We start from the raw sequence: 18,434 nt of genomic DNA on the forward strand, positions 1-18,434 counted from the left end.
CCTGTCTTGATGCTCTTTTTAAATGAGGGGGAGAAATAGATACTTCTTCAGCACAGTTTAATTAAGTCTTTTAAAGAGGTTGAACAAAATTAATGACACAAAATTACAGGTCTCTACAAAGCACACTGAGATGACAAATGAAGAGGTTGTGTGCCATGGATAAGTCAAGCTGAGTGAGACGTGACCCTCCCCATGCAGACAAGGTGTGCCAGCAGAGCTTCCTTCCTTCCTTCCTTCCTTCCTTCCTTCCTTCCTTCCTTCCTTCCTTCCTTCCTTCCTTCCTGCCTTCCTTCCTTCCTTCCTGCCTTCCTTCCTGCCTTCCTGCCTTCCTGCCTTCCTGCCTTCCTGCCTTCCCTCCCTCCCTCCCTCCTCACCTCTCAGCTTGGCCAGCGGGTCGAAGCACCCCTCTTCCTCCCCAGCGAAGAAGCGGTCACAGTCTAAGAAGTAGGGCCAGGCCATGTCTATTGCATCAAAGGCAGGGAGGCAATTCTTCTTGAGGTTCTCACAGACATGCCTGCAAGGCTTTATGACATTGTCCTTTTCACACTGTGGGGCCAGCACTGAGCAGCCCAGGAGCCTCAGGTCGGGGTTGCATTCCCCCTGGAGCAGGTTGTGCAGCACGCTGATGAGCAGGTACTCAGAGCTGTACTCAATCACTTCTCGAGACTTCTGATCCAGAAAGTTGGGATACACCATTTGAGTGTAGGCAACATCAGTACAAGAACTCAGGGCAATATCCACGCATTTTGCTGTGAAAAGGAGATGAACTCAGGAAAAATAATTTTCTTCACTCATATTCTGAGTAGACAAAGAGAACGTAACAAATACTATGTCAAACAAACTTATTTCTTTAGCTGTCAAGTAGGCTGGGAATAGTTTGCAAACTGAATTGCATGTTTGAAACCACATATAGAAAGATGATGGGAAGCATGCTTGCTTCTGGAGATATAAATTGAGTTTAGGGATTTGACCAGAGAATTACTAAGAGAAAGGTAGGAATTTGCTGATTTAATTTTTTCAGTTTTTGCTGAGAAAAACTCAGATTCCTGAATAAAAGTGTATTTGTGATATCACTCTCTCACCTGTCCTTGAATAATCATATGGATTCCCTGAGTAGATGTGAGATCCTATAGGTTTTCCTCTTTAGTGGGGAATGCTAAGTTACCTCTTTCCCCTGCTTGGCCCACAAAATTTGTAGAATTTAATACCTCTGAAACTGCAGACCCTCCACGAAGTTTGATTGAAATTGCCCAGACATGAAAAGTTCTTCTGGCGCTTAACTCACAGGCAAGCAAACCCATAATATGATTACATGTATATTCTCATAAACCCAATACATTTTAATGAATCAGGTTAGGAGGTCTTAGGAAAGATAAGTGTTGATAACACTCTCAATCCACTTAGAAGTGGAAAAGAGTAATAGAAAGACATCTCTTCATAAAATTACTGGCTGTTAAAGTAATGGGCCTACATTTGAGTGTCCTTCTCTTGGTAATGATTCTGGCTGGTAAGAAACACTGTTATCACAGCAGCAAAATACTGCACTGCATGAAAAAGCACATTTCTCTTGTGAGAAAGCCCACTGTAGCACCAAAATGAGTACACTTGTCAGGAAATTATGAAGGAATACTTATGGTTTTGAGGTTCTCCAAGAACAGCAAGGAAAGACACTTCATACCTTTCTGTACAGTTTGACATTGACCTGTAAATAAAGAGAAAAAGAAAAATCATTACAGGGTGGGTACACATGGTTCCTCCTTTGTGTTAGGAGTTGTCTGATCTGGTATCTGCTGCAGCTCAGACTGAGCCATACCAGGAACAAGCATATATTCCCAGCAGGCACATATCACAGAATCACAGAATAGGCTCAGCTGAGAAACCCCATTGCCCCTCATCCACACACAGTTAGGTGCCTAGGAAATTTCACTTATCAAAACCTAGGTGTTTTTTAATCTGGTTAGTCTAAAAGTCCATATGAGTCCTGTACATATCAAGGTGTTTTATCAATCTCCTCTAAAAGATATTTTTGTCCCTTATAATGTTGTGGATACCTTTCATGTTAAAGCAATCCAGCCTTTGGTAGATATGAGGGGACTTTATTCCTTCCTCATCCTACTTAATTGTATCTCTAGCAGTTGGGTTTTATCACAATAATATCTTAAAGCTAATTATTTCCCTGCCCAACTACTCTCACAGGAAAGCTTTTCCAAAAGATCACTCTTCTAACGGCCAGAAATTGCGTTTTAATTTCCTGCTTAAAAGTATTTGTGGCCAGTTTATATCCATTGTTGTTGTGCCAGCATTGTCCTTTAGCTTAAGTAGCTCTCATTCCCTGGTGCATTCCTTCACACTGTGTTAGAAAAGAGCCAACAGATCTCCTCTGCTTTTTGTTTATTAGGTCAAATAAATGATGCTCTCTTGATTTTGAAGGAGCATGGTGTGGTGACCATCAATTGGTCATCAATTGCTTCTTTTGCTCCTGTAGCCAACAATTCTGTCCTGTCCTTCTCCAATACTGGCAGCTAAAGAAACATATTTGTGCCAAGATATTGGAGCTGGTTTCACCAGTGCCTCACAGGAGCTAAATCTCTCTGTGCCAGCCTGAACACCCCCAGGTTCACCTTTCTTGTGGCGTACTGCGGATCTCTTCTATTGCTATTTCTTCTTGCTCTCACTGGGGGGACAGGCATCCCAGCTTCTTGCTCAGTAAATTGAGCATTTATCCTCACAAGACCAAATTCATTATGTTTTCCTTTTTTCCTGCTGAAGAGTTTAAACTTCTACTCCTGGCATATTTGTTTAAATGTAATCATCTGCATATGTGTTGCTAATGAGTTGATCATTCTTTAGCCAAAATAAAGTCATTGTAATGAGAACAAAATTAACCCTGGGATTTTATATTGGAGGGAGACATTTAATTGGAAATCAGTCTGGTTCTATATTATGGATTGTAATTGAGCCATATTACCTCATAAAATAAATGAGGCATCAGAACTAGCAGAAGTAGCCCATCCTCAACACTAACAAGTTCTGGTAAGCAGAAAGCTAGAAAAAATTATATCCATACAAACTCCTTTCCAGGCTCAGTACATTATGATAATTGCATTAAATAATACCTGGTTCATCAACAGTGATGAATCCATTATAGGGTTTCATTGTTTCCCCTAGCTAGGCACAATCCCCTCTGTGAGTTAGTTATTAAGGTCAAGGCATTTCTAAAAAAGCTTCATCTCAGCCAGATACTGTATACAGTGCTACATCTGGGGATAATCAAGGAATAGCATTTTGTACAATGCCAGTTGGGAGAGAGAAAGAAATGATCTCTTGTTAGTAAGAGCTCCAGCAATTAATCCTGCTGATAAAATTGGATGTTACTGCCCATTGAATCTGGACAGTCTTATATACTAACATCATCACGTTCACATTTGAGAGACCTTGGACATAAGTCTAGAGTCAGCCAAACATTCCTTACAGAAGGGAAAATATAGTGGGGGGAGGACTGGCTTGAGTTTAGCCGCGTCCCAACGAGGAGAGTAGGAGAGTGACACTATCTCCATTTATCACCAGAGTTATTAGCAATGAATCCCCTTTGTTATCTTGAGGGGTGGATGAGAAATATTTGACACCTTTTTTTTTTCCTCTCCTGAGCAGAAATTAATGTATTGTAGCTATTATTTTAGACTAGAGGGTTGAATGTGCTGGGCACAGTTCTTTGTGAGGTATTTGGGGAGTGTGAATGGTCTTTCTACAACTGCTCACATTTCCCCAAAGAGGCATTTCCCCCTCTGCTGGCTCCAAGACCAACCTACAAATGTCCTGTTAGTTTCTGTCTCTGACCTGCAATGATCAAATAATGAACCTGAGGCACACACAGTCTCCCCAAACACTTTTGCTGTGCAGGACTGCTATTAGCCAACAGTCAGTTTGAGATGTGGCACAGCCCTGTTCTCAATGGCATCTCAGAATTCTGCTTATTCAGCTGGAGCAAAACGGAGTTCTGGCAACACACTGGAGCAAGCAGAGGAAACCAAAGGGAAAATGCAGCAGGCAGGGTCTGGATGTGGTGCTGCCTCTCCCTGCCCCAGCTCCCTGAGCAGCAGCAGACTTGCTGCCTTTAGCTGATGCCTCTTTCTGCCCAGCTGGCCAGGAGAGGCATCAGGAAGCAATGGACAGCTGATGGAAGAGATGTGAAATTCCACTGATATGATGTCCAGGGGTTCACCTGAGGACGGGCTCCTTTTGTGAGCAGGAGGAGATGGAAAGACAGCTCTGGTCTCAGACTGTGCTACATGTCATCCACGCTTTGATATTTTTACCATATCTATATAGGGAGAGGAAATCTATTAAGCAACACGGCCAGTGCTCATTAACAAATATGCTGACTGAAGAAGATAAATCTATTTTTTAGATGAGGCACCAAATCCATATAAATCTTTTCCATTGCAACTGAAATCATTCATCTCAGTATGTAATAAGCAGAGGTAATTATGCAACAGCCCTGCTTAGTGGGTAAAGCTTTTCCACTCCCTGTGATCCAGGATGCCCCTCACAAACCCAAAGCTACCAAGACTCACTCACTGATTAGCAAAAGCAGCTCCTTACTGCTGGGTCCTAAACCTGGATCTGTCACCCTGTTCTTCTAAGTTCTTCTAAGTTCTTCTAAGCCTTCTGATGTTTACATTCATGTAACGAACTTTCTCACGTGCTTTTCTCTAAATAATTATTGTTTTGCATTCTTTTCTGTAGAAGGGGAAATTTGATGGACTGATGGTTTGTCCAGTGTCATTGGAGAGGTGGCACTGCCATCCTCCAAGCCACTGTCACTTTTGAAAATCTATAAATGCTGGAGTCAGAAATTAAACATCCTTCTTTTTACTTTGGAGGTTCCAGTGTCCCATAGTTTTGTTTGTAGTCCTGTAGTAGTAATGGATCTAAAGCTAAATCTAGATCTAAGCTAAAATTAGATTTAAGCCTCACACTGTTGCAGCACACTGTGGCATTTTCTCTCTGTCTCTCCTTATTAAAGACATCCATGTGACTTCTTCTGGCCACTTCTCCCCATCATGCAAGCTGCTGTATGACCCATGTATCAGCCACAGCTCTGTTGTAAACACCCAGGACTGAAACAGCTTGAGATTTCAGGTCATCAGGAGTCAGTATACATAAATCAAGAGAGAAAAGGTCTGGTTTATACCAAACCTTGCTTTATAGCCAGCCTTAAATATGTGTGCTGATGTGGTGTTTGGACTTTCCCAGTGTTTCCTAACACTAATGCTTACATATGTTTTGGAGGGTGCAGCTCTGCAGGGGCCAAGGATAATTCTGCAGGATGTGTGCTTACATAAATAAGTGTGGATACACGTAGCTGGGCCAGAGCCTGCCTGCCTGGAGAGCCAGCAGCAGGAAGCTCTCCAAGGCCAGCTCCCAGGCTGCAGCTGTACAGTCTGTTCCTGCAACCTTGCACCCACTGGCCTGGGTCTCTGCACAGAGAAATCACCAGAAAATCCCCATCCCTGCCCATGACAGCTCGTTTTCTCTAAGCTCTGGCAATGCCAGAAGAGTTCAGCCACTCCCTGCCTCATTTTCATAAGAGAAATGACAGGGGCTGATATACAAAGACTTTCTCAGGTCTCCCAATTCACTTGGCAGACTTCAATTGCTGCTTCTTCTGTGCTTGAAAGAATCTAAAATTTTTCAATTTTTGTGTAAAGGCTTCCCTGGGCTCAAAGGAAGACACTGTCACCTCCTCTCAAAGTCCCATCCACCGACAGGTTGGTACAGAGGGACCTTTTTCTTCCTGACCCAGAACAGCCTTTTCAATTTTTTATGTTTATTTTTGTACTCTAACTATTCCACTAGAGCTACAAAAGTCCTTTCAGTAGCACAGCTTCTATTTAAGATTATGGATAAAATAACTTATTGAAGAGGAGAAAAGCCATTTCAAGCTTTCTGAGCTCTCTATAAAATACGCTTCTGGTTTTAATTTGCAAAGGCAAGCTTGAAAATCTACAATGTAGCACATACATATTTTACTGCCAAGCTTACATTTTTTCCCCTTGATGATTCAGCACCAAAGGAAGCAAGCTGCTGTGATTAACCCTAACCCAGGCAACAGAGCTCAACAACTACTTCTAGTACCATGGGCTGGCCAGTTGCCTTTTCAAGAGCAAAGCCAACAGGAGACTTGTGCAATTGATGATCTGGATTAAGCCCAAGGGTAAATTTTAAATCTGAAATATCTAAGTCATTCAGTGAGGCAGATTGGTAGGGGGGTGTGTTGGTCAGTGCAGATCAAAATAGATGAGATAATTTATATTGTAAAGACCAGCATACACCCTCACAGCTTTCTGGGCTTCTTACAAATCTTTTTTAAACTAGAAGAACATATGTATTCATTTTAGTCTGTTTATAGTGAAAGCCTCCACTTTCCACTTCCAAACAAAGCAGTTCAGTTCCTTATCACATTACTATTACTCTCCTGGCTGTTTCACATGGTTCATCAAGTCAGTCTTTCAGTGATATTCTGCCTTTTTCACTAAAGAGACAAAACTTAGTACCAGTAGCAAGATACAAGCACTGGAAAAGCACCCTCACATGGCAAAGCATAACCTCCCAGAGCAGCTCCTAGCTACAGCAAAAAGACAAGAGCAGGACAAGATCCATTATATAACACTTAAATGGATCAGAATCATCAGGAAAAGGGTGTGGAAGGAGTGGAGATGTAAGGGGACTAGGGGCAGAGTAACGAGAGAGCTGAGCAGCTCAGGCAGGGGGAGAATGATTGAGCAGAAAGCCCTGAAGAGAAGGCAGCCACACACCCAAGGCACACATGCAGAGGCAGAAGTGGGGAAGGTTCCCAGCCACAGAGAAGAAATTCCAGGAAAGCTAGAGGAGAGAGGAGTGCTTGTAAAAAGCAGCCACGTGGTTAACTCCATTTTCTGGATACATCAAATGTTTTGTGAGAAGAGGACTGAATAGATGTTATTAACCCTCCAGCAATTTCAGTAACTGCCTGGGGGAGGGATGTGTTTGAAACAGACAGAAGCAGTGCCCAGGAGCTCTGTGCAGCCCCCCTTTAACCCTGCTCCCTCACTTGAAGAAGCCTGAAAGCACCTGAAAGAGATTAATGCCTCCTCTGCCTTTATTTTGCAGAGCAAGATCACAGCAGGAAGATCCAAGCCAGTGTTCATTGCCTATCACCCTTCTTTCTAACCCACCTGCTGCCTGGCATTCGGTTAAACATCCATTTTTATTGAAATACTGAAGGTGTGCCCACAGCAATGACACTGCAATCAGCTCTTTCAGGATTGTTTCTCTCTCAGGACTGCTCTGAAGCCAGTGAGAAGGTGCTGCAGCTTTTCCATGGGTGATGTAAGGTCACAGCCTGCAGACCACAGGTCAAAATCTGTGCAGATGCACACCAAGGCCTGTCACATGGCAAGGGCACAAAGCCTTAGTGGGCACCTGTAATCCTCCCTTGTTTCTGGTTCAGATGCAATTTAAACATGTCTGCAGTTGTAGGTGGTGCCTAAAAGAACTGATGAAGAGTATTTCTATCTGTCTGTCCCCACCACTGCCTTGGTGCCTCTAGTGACTCTGGTGTCACTCAGCTGTGTCTCTGGCTGGTAAGTGCTGCTCCAAGGAGTCCTTCAGGAGTTGAAAATCCTGAATACAAACATAATTCCCTAAACAAAACCTACTAAATGCCTTTTTCTGGCCTCAGTTGAGATCTTTTTTCAAGTTGCAAGGGAAAAATTACCCATAGAGAAAACAAAATGCAACAAAGATGATGACAACAAAGTGGGCCAGCAGTTGCCAAATTGGCTGAAGGCTTAGTGAGCTTCACATGTGACAGGGCTGCTGCTGAACAAGTATTTCCTGTGCACCAGGATGATCTGGAGACATATGGAAATCATCTCTCAGGATCTGGTCAATGAAGGAAGAGGAAAAAAGCTCAAATCTGGGGGATGATGGCATTAAAAAACAGCTGGAGTAAGAAGGTGGAATAGGTCAGGAAATCTCTACAACTACCATCTAAAGGATCAAATTTTTTGCCAGGTTGCCTGGTGAAGGATGAAAGCACTTATTAATGAGGTAATCTGGGTCTGTGATGCCCCCATAGCTTTACTTTATGACCATGCACTCCTTACAGCTCAGTTCCCATGGTTTAAGGATGTAGTACTCTCCAAATGCTTTGGCCAACAACCTACCACAGTTAGAAGCTTTCCTTTAAGCAAACTCAACTCTGTTCTGTTGAATGCCATGGGACAAAGGATCATGTCTGAAAAATTGAGGGCTTTATCTTTTCTGCCACAAACCTTCCAAAACATTTGCCAAAATATCATCCCATCCTCTTTAAACAGTGAATCCATCCCTCTAGATCAACTGTCTTTTCTTTAGTTTAGAAGTATGAGGACTATTATAATTAACACCCCATCTGATTCTTCTGTAAGTAGAGTTTTAACCAAATGTGGTGCTTTTATGTTACAAAAGATTGACAGCTGATTTAACAACCTTGACTTAAATCTGTGCCTTAACCTCATATTGTCTCCTAGATAAATGTATCCTATTATAACCCTAAAAATTGGGTGTCAATTATATCAGTGGAGTTACAAGAGTATAAATTAAGGGATTGAAATTTCAGCTTTATTTTTTAAGTGGACAAAGTAAACCCCAAGTCCTAAACTCCACTGATCTGTGATGGCTGCATCCAGCTGGGAGGATTCAGCAGTGATAAAAACCCTGGGTCATAAAAGCCCTGCAAAGACACCAGGACATGGCCCACCAGCCTCATACACCACACTCACAACATGATAGGTGACTTCTGATGGTACCTCCATGCCCAGCCCTGCATCAGGCAATAACACATGACTTTCATCCAGCATTTGGCCCAGGCTTCCAAAGGGGTTGGCTCTCACAAGACACCAGCAGCCCAAAGGGCACCATGGCAGCTGTCAGCCAGCCAGCATCCTCAAACACTGGGACTGTGTGAAGGGAGAGGTAGTGTCTAGAAATGTTATAGGGGATCAACCATTAGTGTTATTAAGTCTTGCTAAAAGCCTAGCTGTGACTAAGAGCAGTGGGATTTTGTTCAAGTTTTGACTATGTATGCACACCCCCGCACTTTAAAGATGTCTGTACAAGTATTCTGAAGAAAACTTTGCCTTCACATTAAAATCATGTATAAATCATTTCAGCAGTATAAGGAGATACCTGTGTATTTTATTTTCAATATAAACTTTTCCCTCATATGTGTCTGTTTCTGACCCCATTTCCCATGTTAAAAGGAGCTGAAGGCCAGTGTTGCTAAAATAATAATTGTGTAGAAATCCTAGAGCCACTGGCAGGAATTCAGCAGAGCTCACATGATTCAGTGATGACAACTGGCTTCACAAAGAGCAGGAATTTCTCATCTTGTGAGTGAGCATGATGTAGATGCTAGTTGTGCATTTTTTTGTTTTGACATAACTTGGACACATCCATCTAAGGTCCAGCCAGTGAGATTCCTGCAGCCTGGGCCAGTGAGATTTCCTGCACCGTGGCAGCACAGTCCCGTAGCCATGCTCCACGTCAGCACCTGTTAGTGCCAGCCACAGCAGGATGAGGGACCACCCCACTGGGGTGGGGAGAAGACCCCAGCCCACTGCCAGGTCAGTGCAAGCACAGGAGCAGCAGCAGCTGGAGAGGCTCTGCCTCTGTGTGTGCACAGGTTTCACCAAGAAACCAGCATGAGAAACATCCACAGCAGGTGAACAAATTTGCTCAGGTCCCATGGACCAGGACCAGTGTGAAGGTCATAGGAGGAAACAATTTTTCCCTTTTTTTGCCTTTTATTTAGCAAAAACTGTGGCACATTGTGGAGTTTGGAGCTGCAAAGAAGAGGGGAAAGGTATAACATCTCTATGTGAACACACTTTTTCTGTCAGTCTTATTCAATGTTATAGCTCAAAGAAGAGCCAGTGCCACAAAATCTGTTCTGGGCTCCAGAATATATACAGTAATTGTCCCCTGCCCCCTGCCTTGGTGATTTCTCACTCCTCATCTCCCTTCCTTGTACCTCCCCATTCTCTCATCTCCACTGGCTAGAGGGGGCCAGAGATCCTCAGTATGGGACAGTGTCTGTCTCAGGAGAAAGAAAAAATGATGAAAACAACAAAGTGCTTGGAAAAGGAGGAGACTCGCAACGGACAAGTGTGCCAACCATCACTCTGGCTGCTCTCCTACCTCCACAGCTTCAGGTTAAACAGCCCCACTCCTCTGGACAGGAGAGTAGGAGGCTCAGGGGGACCTTCTCCTTCTCTACAGCTGCCTGAAGAGGGGTTGTAGTGAGGCTGGGGTCAGTCTCCTCCCAGGTATCAAATAAAAGGATGAGAGGAAACAGCCTCAGGTTGCTCTAGGGCAGGTTTAGGTTGGATATTAGGAAAGGTTTCTTCACAGAAAGAAGAATGTCAATCCTTGTAGCATGCTACCCAGGGGACTGGTTGAGTCAGCATCCCTGGAAGGATTTAAAAGATGTGTAGATGTGCTGCTTCGGGACCTGGTTTGGCGCTGAACCCGGCGGTGGCTGGGTTCATGGTTTAACTCGAAGATCACAGTGGTCGTTTCCAGTAGCAATTCCACGGCTCCATCTGCCAGACTGTGCCCCGGCCCGAATAGCCCTTCATGCGCTGGGACAGAGCTCAGGCGGGAGGCAGAACGCTCGGGAGGGCGGCAAAAGGCTCAGGAGGAGAGCAGAAGGCCCAGAAGGGCGGCAGAAGGCTCGGGCAGGGCGGCAGAAGGCTCGGGCAGCCCCCTGGCTCTGACGGTGCCTCCTCAGCCGTGCGGCCGGGCCGAGCAGGGGCCGCACGGGGGCACCACAGGCGGCGGCGGCGGCGGCGGCGGGGCCAGCCCGGGGCCGGGGCCGAGCCGGGTTGGGCAGCCCGCGCTCCCTGTGAGGGCCGGGGGTTCGCAACCCCACTGCAACACCCCTGTACCCCTGGAATTCCGCAGAAAAGCGCTCCCTGAATACAAGTAACGGGAAAGGAAAAGCTTTGCTGCTTTTAGCATCACTATGGATAAAGGATTTTTCTCTGTTATGCCCCATTCTGGAAGTGTTCAAGGCCAGGCTGGATGGGGGCTGGAGCAATCTGATCTAGTGGGAGGTGTCTCTGTACAAGGCAGGGGAGTTGGAACGAGATGTCCTTTAAGGTTCCGTCCAACCTAAGCCATTCTGTGATTCTGTTTTGCAGCCTCAGCCTGACCCCGGTGGCATCACAATTGTAGAGTTGTCCCCAGCTGCAAGGAAAGTCACCTAAATCAAGACGTATCTCTTCAATCTGCCTTTGTGGGTTTTTAGTTTTGTAGTCAATATTTATAAAGCACTTCACTTAACTAATTACCACTGGACTACATCCGTCAGCAGCAGAGATGCCCAACTTGGATAAAGAGGAACCTCTTTTATTAGCTCCCTCTGAAAATGTTTGGCCATTTCCATGCTAAACTGTATTTTTCTCACCCAAACTATAGGCCAAGAGGCCGGTTAAACTCATAAGGGTCTGACAATGGGACCTCGTAGCATCTCATCTGAGAGAGACAGAGCTCACTGACTGCCCAGGAGTACAGGACACAGCCACAGAGAAGGCATCTGGCCTCTCTCAGTGCCACAGCTCCCAGCTGCTGCCCAAAAAGCTCTCCACACAGTGTATGATGCCTCTGTCATATTGTGGAGCTGGATGACAGTAACCATTTCCTTATTTTTCTTAACAGAAAAGCACAAAGCATTTTCAAAGGATCTTGGTATTGTAAATCATGTTTCATTTTGTCTGCTTATAAAAATGAAAAAAAGCAAAATGAGTCACTGCAGAACAAATACCACCAGGAAGCCTGCAGAAAGCAGCTCCAGCCTTGCTGGGAGTCAGACAGTTGTACTGGCTCCTGCTGTTCTTTCCTGCAAGAGCAGCTTCAGGCTGGTCTCCTTTTAGAGGGCACTACAGGTCTGGCCACTGGGGTACAGCAAGACCTACACAATGGAGCCCAAAACAGGAGAGAAAACCCCACTGCTACAGCTGAAGGTACAGCCTATGACCTGAACGCTGAGAGGAGACCCCTGCAAGGTCCATTTGTGAACATGTGCATCACTGCAGGCCCCTTTATTTTCATGTATCCTGACATGATCTTATCCCCCCTTTAGAAAGGAAAGACCCTGGAGAAATCTGGCAGGTCTCTCAATGTCCAAGCTGCCTCTTTATTGTCTGACCCAGCAGCCCTGCAGTGGGCAGTGTGATGCAGAGGATGGCAGCCCTCCATGGCACACAGTGTGGTGTCATTGACAACTCCATTTCCCTTGCTCTAGCCATCCCTCCAGCAGCATGTTCAGCTGCCTTTCTGCAAGCCCTGCCCTAAAGGCACCACAGCTGCCAACACACACAGAACACTGTCAGAGTCACCCCTCAATGATCCATACATTTGTGGTTGCTGGGATTAATATCCCATGGCAAGACCCTGATCAGCTGGAACTGGAGCAGAATCATACCTCACAGAGAAAGGTCATGCTGCAAACCACATAGCCTCTTCCTGTAATTGGCTGTAAATAGTCTACAACTCTTCTCTTTGTGCAGCTTTATCCAAAAATAAAATCCCTTTAGGCTGTGGTAGACCTCACTTTGATGTTCATGGGAACAGCACTCTCAAATTATATGCAGTACATGGCTCATGGACTGCACTGTGTAGCAGTTCAATGCCAGTGACAGTCTATGGCTTATATTTAAGCACTGAAATATAGTTGAATTTCCTTGGGTAGCACTAAGGTCAGTTTCAGGTTAACTTATCTCTTCCTGTAATCCCATAAAATAAATATTTTTCTGACTCATTTTAGGTTTAAAGTCTCTAAAAATAGTTTTCCTGGAATAGACCTTGTCACTACACTGAAATTCATGTCTCCACTGTCCCCACATAATTAAGCACACTTGATAAAAAACATGTATTTTTAAAAGACGCTGTTAATATATTTTATTAGCCAAGTTGTTACTGAATCAAAACTTTCAATTAATTTAGCAGCACGTTCATGTTTAACCTTTATTCTAAAGGGTAAATCTTCTTTTCCAGCCTATCAACTCAAAAAAATTCCATATTGCTTATAGCAAGCTAAAACACACCCTACAGCTGTCAGATCCTAATAAATCTCATACTTTGGACTTGAAATAAATGACCTAAAGCTAAATGTAAGGAAAAGCTTTTTTTTTTTTCTTAAGCAGAAACGCATACAGGAGGTCAAAAGGTCACCTTCTTGCAATCTGGCTACCACATTCCTAGAAGGCAAGGCCAGAGATGAGGTGAACCTTCTACATTCCCCATAAGAGTGAGGGGGGTCCTTACAACTGGGAGCTGCACAGATTGACAGAAAGACTCCTCTGTGACAGCCTAAAGACAGTGATGAGGAATCTTTATCAGCCTTGACATCACAGCCTTGTTTTTCTGTTGCACAGCCACACACCTCCCACCTTCCCATCCATGCTTCCCAGTTTCACCACCAGCAGTATGCAGATTTCCAAAGAGTTGATCCCCCTCATCTCTAGGGGGATGTGACAGCTCCTATCTCCCTCCCCTTGGAGCTGGAACTCTTTACTTATCTCCAGGAGAAGACAGAAGAGAAGAAGGAGGACTTTAGGGGTGGTTAGCCTTACCTAGGGTCTCCTGGCCGGTTTCACAGCGGGGTGCTGGCTTGGTGGCCCTAAGCAGCCCAGCGAGGAGGAGCAGGAGCCTCAGGACCATGCTGGAGCCCCTTGCACAGCAGCACAGTGATGTGGCACTCAGTGCCTGATGGAGTGACTCCTCTGCCGAGCCCCAGCGCGGCTCTGGCTCTCCGAGCTGCAGAGGAAATCAGTGCACTGAAAGGGCATGCCCACGTCTCACAGTGTGTGCAGTCCAGGCGTCAGATTTCAGCTGCATTTCAGCTTGGAAACCAAAAGGCTTTGAGAGAGACAGAGAGGGAGGAGGAATGAGCTCCCCCTCCCCTCTGCCTCCAGACTGTCTCCCTTCTGCAGCCTGGTTTACAATTCCATAAACAGTTTGAGCAAAGGGGGGATCCTGCAGGGTTGTGCCGCCCCCCCGGGTCCCTTTGGTCTTCGTGCAACACTTTTCCTAAGGGACAAGGGACATTCATGAATGTGTGTCTCTCTGAAGCCAAGAGAGCTGTCTGGAGAGAGCAGAGGGAAGAGACAGAGCAGCAAACAACTGAAAGCAACTTTCAAACTGTGGTATTTCATCACATACTTAACTGCAAGTTTAGAACATAACATGACAGTGAAAGCACTCTGAGCTGCATCCCTCCGGCACACAGAGAATGGGAACACACAGAATAGCCACCAGGATCCCCCTCTGCAGGCTCCTCCTGGGCATTTTACTTAAGATAAGATCGAGTTGTCTGGAGGGATTCCAGTGTTTTCTGTCTATTCTTAAAAAAATAATAACTTCACAAATGACTAGATAAGATTCCAGGACAGCATTATAAGGTTTAAACTGGACTTAATGTAAATCTACATTAGGTTGATAGTAAATTGATCTTTTAATTTTATTGTTTGGTTGGTTTGGTGGGGTTTTTTCAGTATACATATTAAAAGAATATACATATTAAAGAAATATGTATTGTATGTTTTAATTTCTGTGCAACAGGTATGGTGGAGAAGTGTACCTAAATTAAGATGCAAATTCCTCATTTCTTACCTACACATCAGAAAACGTCTCATATCACAGAAAAAGGGGAATTTTCCCTTTAAAATCTAGACCAAAACAGACCAAAGCATCCTATCTTTTTCAGGCAGTGCATGTTCCTTTGAGAACAGATACCTGCTTACATGGGAGAGCAGAGAATCTGTCCTTGCAGGCAGAGCATGCTGGCTCCTGCTGCTCAATATTTGAGATCAGTAGGGAGTTATGGTGCTGTATGATAATGTAATCAAATGAACCCCCCATAGGGAAGCCACTAAAGAGTCTGACAGGGCAGGAGAATGCTGTGTGTGTCTCAAAAAGTAATTGATGTCTCATCTCATTTGAAAGGGATGCATTGAGAAGCTCAGCAGTCAAGTATGTCCTCTGCTTCCAGGCTCTGCAAAGCAGGTTGGCTTTTTATCTTCAGGATTTCCCTCTAGATCTGGAGACTGCAGTCTGCCTTGTCTAAACTGACTAAACAGTACCAAAGCCTATCAGGGTTTAAAGAACAAATTTCCAAGGACAAGAATACTATTTACCTGCCTTATTTTTTATCCTGATCACACAGCAGCATGGCTGCACCCTCAAGAACAAAAGCAAAAAACAACAAAGCACTGGAAGTGTGGCCTCCAAGGGAAGGAATACTTCACCTTCTGCCTAATTCCCCAACAACTGGCTGCTCTGAGTACCAATCTGCCACACTTGTACCTGATGTGCTCAGGAACAGCTGAGGGTGTGTCAAAGCCTGAGGCTTTGACAGCCTGTGCATTTTGTGTTAAAAGAAAAAAAGAAGCTGCTCAGAACTAAACAAAGTGATGTGGCTCAATTTTTTAGAACAACAAAAGGCAGAAGAGGTTATACCTACAGACAGAAGCCAAGCCTCAGCCCTTGGAAATGATCATGTCTGTACTGCAGTTTTCTGCAGCCCTTGAGAGTGTGAGGGGAGATCCTGTCACATACATCCCAATGCTTGTGGTGGTGAACTCTGCTGCAGAACTAATCCTGTACTATCTATAGTCCTGTCAGCTTTTCACTTCTTTTTTGTTGGCATGTTTTCCTGCCTATTTTTTCTCTGTTCGCTACCCTCCAGCCTAGGCACTATGTCCTTTTGAGTGATTTCTCACCTCCACTGCACTTCAGTCACCATTGCCAATGTAGATGCCACATACTTTGGGACCATGTGTTTTAAAATGTGGTCAATGTCATTATTATTGAATATAAGAAGTGAATTCAGACCATGTAAAACTTATGATGGGAAGGAGTAAAGGGTGGATGAGGTAGGCCAAGAGCAGGAAAATCAGAGGAGGAGATTAAAAGGCATGGCTGCATGCAGGTAGGCTGTGGGGCTGTATACTTGTCTGAGTCCTATGCCTGATCACTGAAATCCACTCTATTTTCATATTCAATCCTTAACTTTTTTTTTTTTCTCCTACTATGCAATCTCCCTCTCTGTCCTATTTATGAGAGCTGAAAAGTCAAAATGCCAGCAAGCTGAGAAACTGAGGTGTAAGCTGCAAGATCTAGGTGTCAGCCTCTGGAGAGACCAGGAGGGTTTATATTTCCCAAGTGAATACAATCCTGTGTCCATGTGTATGTTGCTAGCAAACGTCAGTCTGGATTAGCAGGCAAGTAGGAAAGGACTTATCTGAAAGGACTCGAGGTGTGTTCAGTGGCTGGGTAAAGGGCCCAGGGTGCAGACATGACCTGAGAGCTTGTGCTGATGTTTGAGGAGTCTGTGAGGGTGAGCCCACCTGTGAACCCAGAGTGGGAGCATTTGTGCTTTCACCAGTGAGCCTCCAAACTGAGCAGCCACAGAGGGACAGCAGGACTGGGCTCTGTGCACTTATGTGCGTGCTGGTGGCAAACCAGCTTGTCTGGAGTCATGAGTGTGCTTGCCACTGTGGGACCCTGTGCTTGCCACCCTCATTTCTGTATGGACTTGCACATGTCCCCATTGCCACCCTCATTTCTGTATGGACTTGCACATGTCCCCATTGCCTGGATGATACCACAAACATCACATCATTCACAAGCTCCACTGCATCAACTAAATAAAGCTGTCAGTAGCTGGCAGGCTCCAAGCTTCTTTGTTCCTCAAAGACTATTGACATTTAATCAGGGTGTCTATTTGATACCAGGATAAAAAATTTAAAGCATAAGTAGGATAGATGGGGGCCTAAGAATGACATTCAGGTAATTAAAAACAAAGGTAAATTTATCAGTTTGTCACCACCATCTATAAATCTTTTCATGCTTTCATGCCCTAAGGTACAGAAAACAGAAGGTCTGGAAGGGTAATTTCACTTTTAGCTTAGATTGCCTGTTCTTTTCTTCCTTTCCAAGGGACTTGATCCCAGGATTTACAGTGTGTCTTTCTGTGAAGGTTTGTCACCTCTGGGTTCCCCTGTAGACCTACACCTTTCTGAGGGGAGCAGTAGTTCAGGTACTGCTCTTACCACTTATACAATATTTCCAGCCTCCCAGCATTTCTAACTTGTGTGGGGTTTTTTCAGCCCATTGTAAGCAGTTTGTGCATATCACTTGCCCTTCTCATATTTTTGTTGTGTGCTTACACTAACTATATCAGATGGGACTTGCAGGAATTTCACAGCTGCATGACCAAACCTAAAAGCATTAAAAGCACCTAGGACAGAGATGGTTGGGAATAGAGGGATTTCTTAACCTCTCTATTTTCATTGCTGTGTTTAGTAAATCTTCAAATCTTAGGAAGTTGAAAACAAGTTCTGGTTTAGGGTTAAATATACAGTTTTCACCCCAATTCTAAAAGAATCTTAAAAATGAACCAGTGACTCCCAGACTGTTAAGCAGATCACCTGGCTTCCATCATTTGCATTTGAATCACTGCAATCAATAAAGGTAGATAATTTCACTAGCTGCCATTGCTGACTGTGTTTTCCTGATCTGACCTTTCTTTTAGCCTACAGTCCACAGTACAGCAGCAATCCAGAAATCCTCAGACTGGACTAAATACCAAAAGTGATTTATGTCCTTGGCAGGTACTCAAAGTGGGATTAAATACAGTACATTTAACTTGGTTGCATTCTCATGATTCTTACTATTGTAAGAGAAATTTAGCAGAGGAATATCTTAGATTTAGACAGGGTTTCATTACCTGGTTCTTTTTTATTTTGACTCTGCTGAGAGGAGTTTGAACATTAAACAGAAGCAGTGTTGTCTAGATAACTTTTCAGAAGGACAAACAGACAGAGACCAGATGAAAATGCTACTTCATGGCTTGTTATTCTCTCCCTGACTAGGTGCTAGTGAAGCTGGCAGAAAGTGTTTGGCAGCATATCACATCTGCTCCAGCACAAAGTCAGCAGCTGTGGTTTCAGGACTTTACATCGGTTTAAACTAATCCAGGAGATATTTTAATTGCAGAGAGGCAACCAATTGCATTCTATGGGTTTTGTTTATTTTTGGTTTTTTTCCTCCCTGTTTCAGTTTCTGAAAAACAGGGCAGAGAAGAGGAACTGGTCTCAGGACAGACAGGGACTAAATCAGCAACTTCCTGCAAAGCAATAGCAATATTTCAAAAAATCCAATCCTGTTCTACCTGTCTTTGCAAGACCTTATCTCCCTATAAATGGATTGAGCTTCATGTAACAGCAGAGAACTGGAAAAGGCCCACAAGGGCTTCTCTTTCAGCTTCTAGATGCTAAGTTAAAAAAGGAAAACAAATTTGTTCTCCAAACAAAGATTTCTAATTCAAATTAACATGCATCTGG

The 18,434-nt window shown here is 44.2% G+C and overlaps 1 protein-coding gene across 1 annotated transcript in view; it reads right to left on the reverse strand.

Moving 5' to 3' along the window:
- The window catches only part of CPZ (carboxypeptidase Z), a 34,097-nt gene extending 20,348 nt beyond the window's left edge, over nucleotides 1–13,749 (reverse strand). Inside the window, exons 1-3 of the mRNA XM_054295486.1 lie at nucleotides 13,662–13,749; nucleotides 1,679–1,702; nucleotides 375–749 (exon numbers count right to left, since the gene is read on the reverse strand). Of these exons, the coding sequence (XP_054151461.1) occupies nucleotides 375–749; nucleotides 1,679–1,702; nucleotides 13,662–13,749 (487 nt within the window). The remainder of the gene's footprint in view (nucleotides 1–374; nucleotides 750–1,678; nucleotides 1,703–13,661) is intronic.
- Between the last annotated feature and the right edge of the window lie 4,685 nt (nucleotides 13,750–18,434).

The sequence above is a fragment of the Melozone crissalis genome, unplaced genomic scaffold (genome assembly GCF_028551555.1).
Source record: "Melozone crissalis strain CALT ecotype California unplaced genomic scaffold, PUWL_Pcris_2 ptg000006l_1, whole genome shotgun sequence".
In the NCBI taxonomy this organism is placed as follows: domain Eukaryota; kingdom Metazoa; phylum Chordata; class Aves; order Passeriformes; family Passerellidae; genus Melozone; species Melozone crissalis.